This window comes from Battus philenor, unplaced genomic scaffold, assembly GCF_028537555.1.
Source record: "Battus philenor isolate CCGP_79_NKW_IND1 unplaced genomic scaffold, ilBatPhil1.0.hap1 SCAF_6, whole genome shotgun sequence".
Taxonomy (NCBI): Eukaryota; Metazoa; Arthropoda; class Insecta; order Lepidoptera; family Papilionidae; genus Battus; species Battus philenor.
The window spans coordinates 4,074,053-4,088,574 of NW_027181726.1; the positions used below are offsets into that span (position 1 = coordinate 4,074,053).

At 35.8% G+C, this 14,522-nt stretch overlaps 1 protein-coding gene across 1 annotated transcript in view; it reads right to left on the minus strand.

Moving 5' to 3' along the window:
• Nucleotides 1–13,940, minus strand: part of nmo (serine/threonine-protein kinase nemo) — a 156,148-nt gene extending 142,208 nt beyond the window's left edge. Inside the window, 1 exon segment of the mRNA XM_068773304.1 lies at nucleotides 13,390–13,940. Coding sequence (XP_068629405.1) covers nucleotides 13,390–13,586 — 197 coding nt within the window. The 5' untranslated portion in view covers nucleotides 13,587–13,940.
• Nucleotides 13,941–14,522: the final 582 nt, after the last annotated feature.

The following is a 14,522-nucleotide window of genomic DNA, read 5'->3' on the forward strand; positions in this document are numbered from 1 at the left end:
CACGCAGCGCTTCTCACCTTGAGTGTGTAATTTAGAAACTTTTGCAGTGAAAAGTCGACGTTTCAAACTTGCAAAATGTGGACTTATCTCGAACTTAGCAGTCAAGTAAAATATTATGAGGAAATGAGCACGCTAGGGAATAAATCGAGTCATATAGCCCGCTCATGTGAGATTAGCCGACACCTAGAGTTATAAATTCTAGATATTATTAATTTGAATCTTTTGTATATTTAGTTAAGAATGTTTAAACATTTACAATTTTCACATTTTTTTCCTAAATCACAGTTTGCGCGTTTCAATTATTTTTTATTATTCTATGTATGCTCAATGAAAGCCTATAGGCAAGACCAGTCGTGGTGGCGATTTTTACTGGAGTCCTAAGCCTAGATGTGGGCGTCAATCTATAATGATATAAATGATAACATTCCAAAGTAAATTAATTACTAAAGAGATGCTTTTATTGGTTAGCTTAAATTGCACACACTTTACCCAATAATGTCTCAGAGCTTGAGACAATATGATTTGTTAATGAATATACAATGGCGCAAGCCTTCCCAACGTTCATAAACTCGATTACGAATGATTGATGCATCGTATCGCAGGAAGGGAATCAGAACCATCATGTGTGGTCCTGGCTCTAGTGCCATGTGTCGTGAGTCCTTTAAAAAGAAGGTTAAGAATTGTAAATGTTCAAAAAATTTTACTTCTTCTAACTACAACATTGGCACACACAAGATAGAAATGTATATAAAAAGTCCCTTTATGGCAAGATAATCATTATTAATACAGCGACAGGACTTTCACTTCTGGACATAGGCTTCCTCCATAGATTTGCAATAAAACCGGCTGGAAGCTACCTTCTTATAACATCTTAAGTTTCTCTTTCTATATTGTTGTCGGAAGTCCTACACTAAGCTTGCCCATCCAGTCTCCACTCCTTAAGAGTCCAGCAGTTAAATATTTTCACGCTATGTAGCTTGGTGTGCCCACTGCTATATTAATATTTCTTTCAACATATACTTTCGTTACTCCACGGGCCAGGAATAACAATCAAAAATGGGCAATATCACCTCATAATTCAATCTCACAAACAAATGATAAACTAAAATTAAACTATCAAGCGACTAACAAAAAAATTATATATTATCTAACATTTTAGGCGTTTTAAATATATCAATGCCAGTAGGCTATTTTCTAGATGTAAAAAACAATCTATGCCCTCGATAATTTATAATGTTAACATTGTCCTATATTACTAAGTGCCTATGAAGGCCGAAAAAGGGAAGCTCGCGTTACGGATATGGGATAGGGCCGCGTAAGCAACCCAAGCAGGGGTTCCGAGGCCCCCGGGTGCGACTAGAGACAAAAATTATGGCGTCGCCCCCGGCCCAGAGCACGCCTCCCCACGGTGCCACCCAATGGAACTCGTTTGCGAAAAACAGTAGAAATATTGAACCCAATTTAAATACTAATTGTATTCTCTGAATTATGCTCAAGTACGCGAGGCCGATACGGACGAAGTAGCAAAATCCCACTTCCGAAATGGGGACATTCAAAACGCGTTCCGATAATGAAAATTGCGCCGCCCGAACGTTTATTGTGTACCGTTAAGCACGGTTTAAATATTTTAATTATTACTGGCCATTACACGAATAAGGTGTCGGCTGCTCGTAATGCGCTTTATGAGACAATTAACCAGCCAAGGTGACGCCGACCCACGACTTTCAGTCAGGTGCAGACAACAATTTGTGAAATGGCAAAATTTTTAATTATTAAATAGACGTGAGCTGATTACGTTATATTCCGTCACGACACGTGCGGTGTATTTTTATGTGCTTTTTTAAAATGCAGATTTTATGTCGTTGAAACTTAAACTTATTGCATGTTACAGACACTTATAGACATAGATCAGTGTAATTAATTGTCTGTTATCTTGTCTTGTAACAACTTTTGATTTTAAAATAAAATACACGTAAGAATACACTTAAATATTAAATTCTAATCTTTACTCGATTTCAAAAAACATTCAAAAAATATCTCTCTATTTTGAAAAGTGTACATATTTTTACAATAATATTATAAACATTGACCTCAAGGTAATATATATATATATATATTATTACTAATATAATAATCAAGGTATACTCATCTTCAACGAATAATATTACAAATGAAACTAATAAATAAAATCTTTTTTAATAAAAATTTGTAAAGGCAAAAAGCCACAACTTTGTACTAGTAACTTTTATTAAACAAAGAGTTACTACACTATACTCGAAAATTACATTTCCAAATATTAATGAAATCTAAAAACAGTATTAAATTTCTAAATCATTTAATATAATAAAGGTTAAATACCTTTATTGTATCGACACCAATGTCATTGAAAACAAAACGTAAGTACAGAAAATTCACTTGAACAAGTTATTAATTAAATTTAACGAATGCATTGATAACAGCAATCAAGGTTATAAACCAAACAATTAACGTCAACTTTTTACGAAACGGAAACATATTAACAAAATACGACTAAAATAAGCAAACAATTCTCTGTGAGTTATAAAATTTATATTAACGTCGTTTTCTATAAATTGCGACTGGTCGTATAAGAAATCTCGAGGGATAAGGGGTGGAATAAGGGGAACCCTACATGACATGTAAAGTATAAACACCATAATTCTTATATGTTAAAATTCAATTAGATTTAACAATTTCAATCTACACAGATCCTTGACCACCTGTGTACAGTGAAAACATTATTTTTAAGTATATTATTCTAAATTTTGCTTACCTAATTACTCAATGAATGTTGTACTTGAATGTTTATAGAAACTGTTTATTAAAAAAAAATAAACTAAATTACGTGACATATATTAGGGTAGTGTCCGTTTCTGTCGACATGTTTTACAGAAAAACCGATTGATTTTTACTGCTCCGGTATTTAAACTAAGTATACTAGATGTCAAAATGTTGTTGATAGCGAAGGAGAATATATTGTTGACTAGAAATAAAATGTTGTTAAATTTGTAGTCGTGTGAATTTAACTTAAGAAAGCGACATTACTTTGCGGTTCCCCTAACATATATATAGTCTTAGTATAGTTAATAATAGCAGTTATAAATATAGTGATATCGAAAGTAGAGTTCGCAAACAAACGCAAGAGCGGACTGTTCAATACGCTACACTCTCTTGATGAAATTAGGTAAAACACCTCAATGCGCTCAGCAACTCGTATTGTATAATTGGGTCCCTATTTGTTGTTATCGCCACACTCACGGAACACGACGATATAAAATTTGTACCATTAATTCTTTTTATTGTACTAGAATTAGTATGCCATTAAAAATATTACCAGCTTAATCACTGGATATACCACCGCAATCTTCTTAAAGTTTACCGTGATCTTTATAAATAGGAAAGTTTACTTAGGGTTTTTCTTATGCAGTAAGGAAGTATCTAAAAACCAAAGAACGATAACAAAATTAATATTTACTTCAAATGTGTTTCGAGGTTAAACCTTAAGATATAGAATGTCTTGACCTACAATACAGAAAGTTACTGATAGTGAAGTCACGATGAATTACCAGGTTAAAAACAAATACTAATTGTATACTCTGTGTAGCATCGCAATATTGCTTTTCTTTCAGTTCAATGTTCGGTTAATATTTTTTTAACGGGTCATTGTTTGTCCTTTTTCTTCCGTAGTTTAAAGGCAACAAGCCGCTAAGTGCGCTTAGCTCAAACCTATTCTTAAGTAACTGAGCCCCAGGGCTCTCTCGGCAGTCTCCGCTCAAACTCCGAACTCTTAGATAGTAAGAGTAACCAGACATAATGATCCTCGAGAAAAGACCTCGGTCCTGGCTGTCATTCGTTATATTTAAGTATAGCTTTCCTGTTCAAAAGTGCCCCGGCATGACCGAATCTGGATTTAATCGATTGCTATCGACTACTTGCTATTACAACCACTCCAGAAAGAGTTAATGCGTCAGAAGTAGTGGAAGAATCTGTAGCAATGCTTGTTCTTGTAAAAAAGGCACGTGACGGAATCTCGTGAATGTTTCAGATGATGCTCGTCACAAAGGTACTGTTTTTCGGCCTCGAATAATTAACGAATTTCCAATTGATGGGGCATAGTCAATATAGTGCCTGGATGCCCAGTTTGTGAATAGCTTCAGGTCTATATAAAAATCTTAATTGCGTATGTACTACGATGCTAATCTGTTCTGTATGACCCGAAGTTTATGAATGATTCAATACAATTGCATTAAGCCAAAATCGGGCACGAGTTTATTAAAACATAACAACAAATTGTAATAGTAAACTCTGCCTAGAAACCGTACTATTAGGTCAACGCCCCGCTTAAATAAAAAAAAAACATCGGACTGGTGCAAATGTATGGATTCAGCATTAATCGACACCTGGCCAAGCTGCACGAACATGTGATGAGTGCGGCAAGATTCGCGCGTTATTTCCGAGGCGCTCTATTTCGATCCCACGTCAGGCCAGAGGCGGATAGTCAATGGCACGTAAACGACGGTCTACGCACGCGCAGCTATAATACGCCGGCACAGTTGTAGCGTTAATAAACAAAATCGCCAAGTTTACTGACCCCTGATCACAGTTAATAGCAGCAGATGTAGGATACATCTGGACGACGGGCGTGGTAAAAGTCTTTATGGTCGCGGTTAACGGCCATCCGCTCACGAATGATATATTACAAATAAGTATAGGTGTTCAGAACAAAAGTTGTTTTTTGTTCTATAAAATTATTTTCGACAGCTTCATTTTCACTGAAATGCAAAACTTTCAGGAGTAGGTCTCAGCAATATGAAAAATTTTCAATACACCTTCTTGTGGCGCTAGAAGGATTTGCTCAAACTGATCTCCAGACCGACCTTTGGGACCGAAGAGTTCTTGAGTGGCGACCATGTCGACCTTGACGATCGGCCGGTAGACGCGGTGGTGGACCTATGACATAATCAAGGTCGTGAAAAGTTAGATCCGTGCAGCGTAACACCGGTCATCGTGGCGATTTTTGACGGAGGCCTAAACCTTGCATTATTGTCTATCATTTATTGTCCAGGAGAAGAAATAAATTAGGCTCTACCCATATTTCGTCTGAATCCTGCCACCAAACATCACCGATAATGAATTAATATAACATTAATAAAATCTAAAGGTTACTCTAATAAACCAGCTAACGACGTATTTGAAATAAAACATTCTTCACGAATCCGTACTTGTGTTTCAAGAAAAATTTGCTAATCGATTTAGCGAAAATTTCTAACGCAAGTTTTCACTAGTATGGTTTTACTTCTACGAAATAAATTGCCAAATTTTGTATTTATAACTCATAAAAAGGTTTTTACCAGGCGGCTTACTTTTTCTTAATACACGTAAAAACTTGAGACAACCTATATTTGCTGATGTGTACTAACATTTTATTAGAAATTGATTAAGTAAATACACATAGGTTCATTAACAGTAATCACATGTGTGTATGTACGTCATGAGAAAAATGTCAGAAGAGCCCAACTTGATGGAAAATATCATTAGATTAGCACACAAATAATGACATCCTTCAACTCACTACGAAGGTTCTTAACTCGCTGTGGTGTGACGAGAGCTCACAACAAACTCGGACAGGTTTTTTGTGGTCACTTTCAGTATATCCTTTAACACAGAAGTTGAACAATTTATTCATTTATTTCAAGTTTTTGCTTAATAAATTATTTAAATTTATAAGATATTTTAACAGTAAACAGCAGTCTATTGTAATGCTGTACAGTACCCACACTACCTATGAGATGTTTTGTCAGTCGTGTGACAGAGATAATGCTCTACGAAGCCGAAATTAGCCGATTGTCTCATTCCAAAGGTCGATATGCAATATTTATCGCCGGGTATTGTACACGGTTGTCCAAAAGAATTACTAATTTTAAGCCTTAAAAAAAAAAAACAAGCTTAAATTTATATATCCTGTTAACCTTATGTAAATGATAATTTTTCTTAATTATTAATATTTGACCATGTACTACCGCCATTTTATCTTCACTAAACTTTTCTCTAAGACATTAGTCATTGACAATGAACATGGTTCGTGAGCTTTTTAGCTCTGGACTAGTGTTGGACGAAGCTGAAAAAGCAATAAAGGCATGTGGATGAAAATTATTTAAAAAGAGCTACAGTTCGTAAAGTTACTGTTGTTATCTTACGTGTCAAGGGAACAGTTTCAAGCGACGTATGGTCACTGTTGCCATATTGGTAAAACAACAATTTTACCCTGCGTGCAGACACTCGCGACAGCGCATGGCTATGTGAACGTTGTGCACAGAAAGAGTTTGCGTGCCAGACTCACACGTTATATGTATCAGAAGATTATTATATATTTTGTAGGCAATGTATTTATAGAAGAGATGTCTGTTTAAAAAATCGCCTAATCTGTAGCTAACTGTGAAATTCGGTCACGAGGATGTTTCTTATCATAAATGACAGACGATAGATATCCTATGCAAGGTATAGACCTCCAAAGGAGGCCTCCTAGTGGAAGCCCACCCACGCCGCATCACAAAACACTTCTTTCTTTTCCCATATGAACCTAAGAATTATAACAAGAGTATAAAAATTATTTTAATTTAACACCTTTATAAAATTTGACGTTAGCCAAAACCAAAGAAACGCGTTAGAGTCAAACAAACATGTGCATAAAGTCTAAAAATTAAAACATGATTACATTAATAGTGTTGCAGTGTGCGAAATAGAAAAATTGTTTTTATCGGTCATTTTTTCAATCATTAGTCATTATTGAGATATTAATCAATAAATAAAGTGATTAGTGTCAAATGCGTTGGTTTCTATGAGACTGTAATAGATTAATTTTTTATTGTGAATACTTCGACATTTATACCATGAATTAATATTATATAATTATAAAGTTAATTAAATCGATTGCTGTATTTTCTTTTTGCTTTTCAAATATTTTATGAATATCGATGAATTATCATCATTTCAGCCGTAGAACGTCCACGTTTGGTCTGGATATACCACCCATCATATATATTTCGAATGTAAGCGGGCTCGTGTACCTTCAGCCCGCCTTTTATCAATAAATAAAGAGTTTATTTTTTTACAAAACAGTTCTTTAGACCAAAGCAGTGTGTTTGGTTATAGGTGTAAAAGCTTTAAAAGGATATATAGCTCATTTGCATACAAATCCATGAAAGGCCTATAGCTTCTAGCAGTACAAAGTCTGCAGGGCCTTGATTTTTAATATGAAGTAATCCGAATTTCAAATAATTTATCAACTGGAATTTATTAAAGGACGACATTAAAATTAGTAAAGAAAAAAAATTTGACGGATATTCATTTTATGTATTTAAATTATCTGTTGTTAATTCACACTAAAAGACCCTTCGTCTTTCGCCGTTCTATTGTAGTGAAGACGCAAGCACGGTAACATGTAAAAGGAATAAATTCTTTGTCGTAATAATAGTAAAGTTATAACAAAAAAGCAGCATGACTATTCAACAGAGCCAAAGGAATACATAATGACAAAATAAGATTAAGTCAGAGGTAGACAACCCTCACGCCAAAGGAGACTATAAATTAATATTTGAATAACGTGTAGCAGAAAAGTTATTGCAATGCAAATTCATCGCTTTGCATTTAAAAAGTAATCACTGGAGAGAACAATAAAGACTTCGTGAATTTACTTTAGATAAAAAAAACCACAGTTAAGGTAAAATTCTTTGTCTGGACCGCATGGGAAATATATCGGCAATAACTGTCAATTTTCCTATGCAAATAGACGGGAATGTTACGGGCGGCGACCTCTTTCTACATACCTTAAGTTATATAGACATAAAATATTCTAGATGATACCATCGGAAATTTTACTTACATATCTAGTAGGAGAATAAACAACAATATCGTGTATAAAATACGGTTAGGCTATTTTAATTTTAAATCGTTAGTTAGCTCCGGAAAAGTTACAGATAAAACATGAAATGGAATTACACGTATTAGCTTTTATAGCATAATTTTATTTATCTTTACAACGGTCCTGAACAACGACACGTATCTTAAAGATTATCCTAAAAAATTAACGTTGATCCGAAATGTACTTATTGTTATGGGATACGTAGCGGCTAACCCCAAAAAAAGTTAAAAGTTTCCGTCACTTATTTTTAAAATTATCGCCATTCAAAAAAAAACTATGCACCTTGTAATGTTCTTTCTGTTATTATGACTACAAATCTCAACTTTTCTTGTTTTTTTTTCATATTCACGTTAGCGGTTATAATCTTACAGTAAACGACAAACAAATCTTCACGGAAATGGCCTGATTTTAAATGATATAGGCATTTTTTGTCAAAACATGTACTAAAAATTACTACTATTTTTAAAATGTTTAAAATAGTGACATATGTGTTTATTTATTGATTTTCTGGGGTTAACATTTACCTGCCGTATCATTCGATTTCATGTACAGATAAAAATAAAAAAACAATCGTTTTTAATTCTTAACACTAGAAAGCAATTTACAATTTAACACACAATTTTAACTACACCCACCAACTTGTTTCCGTTTAGTTTTCAACCGTAAGGCATTTAAAGTGTGTAAACGACGCTCTCAGAGAGAACATAATTCTTAATAGGATATCAGTCAATCGCTCCGCTTCTTTCTCACGGCATCAATTATACAAATGACGAGGCTCATTAATGTGTGACTTGCATCTTATTCAAGAGAGAGCAACTAGCGACTATACGAAAAATTTTTCAACATTGTTATAAACCTTGGGAGTATATTAGAATTATATCATTTACATGAGAGGCGGCGGAATATCACGTGATTTAACCCGGTTATGAATGACCAGATAGTGGAAAGTTAGCTTGTTAGTTATCGCGCTTACTGATAGGCAACGAATAAGTACCATTTTGATTACAAAATTATAAATGATTTATTTTAAATTTGTGATTGCAACTTGATTTCAGCTCTAACCATAAAACTTCTAATTTCACTAAAAAGAAATATAAAGGTCGTCATATCAGTGTATAAATTTTCAGAAATTATATCTGTCATCGTCATCGTCATTATTTCAGCCGTAGAATTTCCACTTCTGGACATAGACCTCTCCCGCAGATTTTTAATAAGACGGAAAGCAGGAGCCATGCACCCAAATTCTTCCAACGACCTTGACAAGGTCGCCTGTCGGCCTTGCAGATAGACGTATTGCGCTGGGCTTACAGGTTTGTAGTCACTGTATTGTGTACTTCTAAATATTCAGACTTTTTAAATATAGGAGTCCATTTAAGAGGTTATGAGAGATTAATTCAATGCGCTAATGTTGTACAGTTTGAGCCAATAGGGAACTGAACACGAAATCTGCTTCCCAAAAAATAAGATTACGGAAATTGTACGAGGGGTTCATTGCTGAATTTACGTCTCCCACATATGTGGGAGACGTTAGTAAATCTATCGTAGATGTCTACGATAGATTTATTCTGGCAACAATGTCGACATGGGCGGTCCCATGCATAAGCACCCCAATATAAAATTGCGAGTATCACATAGACACAAGCCTACTATTCCGTCAAAGGCATTTTAATAATGGCACAAAAATCTCGCAGAGATAGGTCGTCATTGTAATAAGCAAAACCAAAGGCAGGTAGAGCATAAAATTCACGCTTTAAGAATTCTAGTCGCTAACAGGTAAACCGAACCCTTAGAGAAACGGTAAAAAAAAAGTTAAAAACGAAACACGAAAGACAACTTTCTTCAAGTTGAATGCAGCGTGAATGCAGAAAAAACGAGTTGATCCTTCGCTTAAACGCTTTCCTGCCTTCTACGAGAAAATCCGTCCAAGTTTCGAGTGCACAGTTTTAATCAAAGTATTCACGGGGAGCGTTCATAACTCTATTCGACGCGGGAGTCGGGCATAAAGGCGGACGGATCAAGTTTTTGAATGTGACTCGGAGCAATTAGACACGGAGCGGGGAGCGCGCTAGGTGCGACCCGAGGCGCGGTCCCGGCGATCAATCAGCCCCCCGCGCCCTTCCATTAATTAATTTATTGGACCCGATCTGGACTTAGTCTGGACCTCGCCACGTATCCTATGATCAATCGTAGCGTCTGCGGCTGGGGGCGGCAAGCAATTAATCAGCGCGAGTGCCTACGCACTCATTTTCTACTATTAATTTCCCTCGCACGTAACCCCGTCTTATGTTTATTTATTAAATAAACCATTGTTTGTACATATCACGAGGGAATTCAAACTCAAATATACAATCAACGGGCAAACAGTACGTGCGTGTGTTTACGAAAAAGAGTAAGAGTTATTTCATCAATCATGTTGGTAAACGGTTAAGCAATAGTACAATTGCAGTATAATAAGCAATAATTGAGCCTAGTTAGATCTAGAGGAATTCATTGGAACTAAAATTTTACGTTATTTTCATTCTAGGAACGGTCAACATATTTGTTAGCATACGCAAGTTGTTCACAGTTTTCTACCGCATTAGGCAGCGCTATGTCGAAGACACAATAAAGCGATTGTCTTTGAACGAAAAGAAATGAACCCTTGTGCTCTCGGATGGGGGCACAGAGTACTGTGCACGTACTGAATTAATTATACCGGAGAGATCCGGTCGTCCTGCATGTAAAAAGGCTCCGAGAAAGACAGAAATAAGTTAGAATGTTAATGTTAAACGAGTTCTTATTTGCATTGAAGTTAAGGAGAGTTGGGAGCGGCGCAGACTTCGGGCCGGGTTTTAGGGCCCTCGACCGGCGATCAACGCGGTCCCGGAATAATCAGACGCGCCTCCCCTCGCCGCGGTCGTTCACACACAATCGGCCCTACCTACGCACGACGACTTCACACAAAGCATCCACCCATACCTAACGACGGCAACCCTCGGTGCACGCACGCCGCTCCACGATAACAATGCAACGGCCATTAAAAAACTCGACCTTAACAGTTCAACGGAAGGTATAAAATTAATATCGTTTATTACACGCAGGCGCTGCATCCATCTCGCTGCCAGATAGCATCGGAGGTGAATGAAAACCGATTTAAATATGGTACGATAAAGCACAAAGTCGCACGGAGCGCAACTCGATCGGGGTGCGCAATGTGCACTCGATTGTGGAATACATGAATATTGAAAACCGCTCTTATGTCCGTTTGCGCTGAATCGAATACACGTCGACGGGCGATGCAAACAAACGCCACGTGTTTACAGAGGGCAAGCTAGTAACTGTAGATTAGAAATAGCGAGCGACTAACTTTGGAGCACATGTTGTAAAGTTTTAGTCCGCAAGCGCGCCGTAGCGCGGCGACGTAGCGTAGCGAAATACGACAGCGGACTTTTCAAACTGATGATACACGCAAAACCGTCAATATAGAAAAACTTCGGCGCATAAAAACTTATATTTCGACGTTTGATACCGTCGCTCGTAGCATAGCCGCAAAAGTTTTTGGAGTAAATGAAAAAGAAAAGCGAATTTATGTTCCACTTTAAAGCAGACGTGTCATACGTTCCTGATAAAACTACGGACGAAGACTTACAGTTAGTAAATACGAAAGCCTACTTAAACATTACCTGTTCTAGTTATTCAAAAGGTTTAAATAAAAACCAGATGATGAAATTTCAATTCATACACGAAAATAAGGTATTAACAAAAATTTTCCGTGTTATTAAGAAAAAAAATAATAAATTTGATGAATACGTAACATGCTCTTGGTAAATTCATAAAATACATTCGTAAACTTTTAGTCATAATTATTAATAGACGAAAACAGACATTTTAAGTTTTTTTTAAACCAAATGATGTTTTTAATTGACTTAATCAGGTAAAAAAATTACCTTTCTACAGCTCTCGAACGCTGGATGTACGAAAGAATAAATTTGGCAGCCATTCAAATAGTTTTAGGGTCATATATCTCAGTTACGGTTATATCCCAAAGTTAATTCAACGATTAACAGCTAACGGACGTAATTTATAAACGGCAAAAGTAATTCAATTAGGTTTTAATATTCAAATACAGTTCGTTAACCGATCGTTATTTCTTCGTACCCACACCGAGTCGACGCTTGACCATTTTGTCCCTGAAAAATATTTGCCAAGGAAATACGCTTTTTATTTTAACGCGTCACAAGGGCGACCGTCTTATTAACATTTTAATAAGTTCTCTTTATAAAAATGTCTCAAATAAAAACACACGCACGTATAAGGTATGCTGATATTTTTGTAACGCAGTTAGAAATGAATGATTTAGTTTGGACTTTGATGACCAAACTGCTAATAAGCATTTGTTACAATACACAGTAGGCAACGGTATCACGACCTCCATTGTGATATAACGACAATGGGCCTTGTTCCCGCGACGAACGCACCATGGCACTACAATCATGCAATAAGCTAACTTTACTAAACTTTAAAACAATCCAATCTAATTAAAAAAAAAATCTCCTGTCAATAATGCTGATTAATAATCTAATCTGGAGATTTCAGTCATTACTCTGCTATAGTCGGTGAAGTCCTTTTGATTACTTTATCACTTGACACATCTTAAACCTCTAAAATACGATTACACAATTCTTTTCACTATCACAAATGTATGATACATAAATCAGGAACCTATTATTCATGTTTTAGTAAACAGGTTAAATCAGAATTACTAAAATTTTATTAAATATATAATACATAAAAAATATATAACACATACAATGTGTTAATTATGAAAGTGCAATTATATTAAGCAAGAAATTATATATAATTTTAACACACACACATGACACAATTTGTTCATGTGAACTTAAAGAAAATTATGATTGCTGCTTGCATTTTGCATTCTGAGTAAATAGAATTTTGAAAGAATATTTTACAAAATAAAATATAATATCATTCACTCTTTTATACATTATTAAAATTAATGATTTATATATAACATTATTTAAAATAAAATGAAAATATTACAACACATGTTTTATAATAGTTTAACCTCAATTAGATTAATTATAAATTAATGGAGTCTTTCAGAAAAAGAAATTAAGCCATGTATTTTATATGCCATAACAATTTTTTTTTTCATTAAATTGTTTATATCATTTTTTTAATTTGAAAATTTTTATTTGTAGCAAACAACAAGAATTTTAACTTTTACTACAAAAATTATGTTTTTATTTACGCTTATAGACAACAGCATTTAGTGGCCCTTAAGTATAGTTTTTTTAGAACATTCTAGTAATATTTAACACATTTATATGAACTTTTAAAGTTTGTACTTTAGTTTGAAAGTATGTTAGTAACTTTAATGCACCACGCAGTAGTGGATATATCTACTGAAGAACTCATACGTAGAAAGGCAAGGATATGGCTCGACTTACCATACGACACCGAAGGCACCGTAGCCTATGGGCCGGTCAGGCTGTACGTCAGTCGGGATGGCCGGCGTCTGGTAGTAGGGCGCCGCCGCCGCCAGGATGGCGCCCTGCGGCGCGCTCTGCGTACCGCCCTGCATCAGCGACATGGACACACTCATGGAGACGCGAGAGTGCCGCGCGGGGCCGCTTACAGCCGCCATCCAACCGCTCCGCGGCAAGCCGTCACCGCAGACTCATCACACGCTGCACTCCTCGACCCTGACACCTCGCCTGGATCACCAACTCTCAGCTCCCGTTGGAAACACGATGCTATCACCGGTTACTTCTTTATTATTCATGCTCGAGCGACTATGCGGGAATCACAAACGCACACCACAATGTCGAAGTACACCTGTCAATTTCACCAGTTTACGTTTTGTGCGAGTGTCGCCTTTTTAATTTCTTACACCAAAGGAACTTTTAAATTTAAACTCAGTTTGGAGTTTATTTGGACAAAGAATGAGACCGTAAAATTTTATATTCACACCACACGCTATCGTCCACACGCCACGACAATCGAGCGAGACTGGCTTTCGTGGAAGGGGGAGGAAGCGGCGCTAGAAAGAGACGGCGACCAATATTGGCGACAGCACGATGAACAGCTGCTCAGCCGAGTTGGCTTGGCTTGCGTATCCTCTTTTGAAGGGAACGAACTGCACAATGGTAAAAAATACGAAATTTCAGAGTGCGTAAGTTTTTTAAGGCTAACAATACAAATCTTTGTTCAGCCTAAAAATGTAACTCTATCCTTGTAATATTATTAATTCATTAAATTCAGTAGTAGGCGTATTTAATGTTTTAAAAATTATCTTTTTCCAACTTAAATAATAAATGCTTTGTCATTTATGATTATTTTGACAATGACAACTAATGAGAAAGCATACACGATTTAGTCAAAAGAAACACCGAATTTTTCGACATCTAAAATATTTTAAAAGATGTCAACTAATGTACAGCGAAATTTTATAAATGACGTTGATTTTTAGCGATATATTTATTGTGACAATCATACTGTACGCCTAAAAGTGGTCAATGATATATTTGTTTAATATTTAGCCCACCATTATGGATCAATGGTTAATTTTAGTTTTAATACT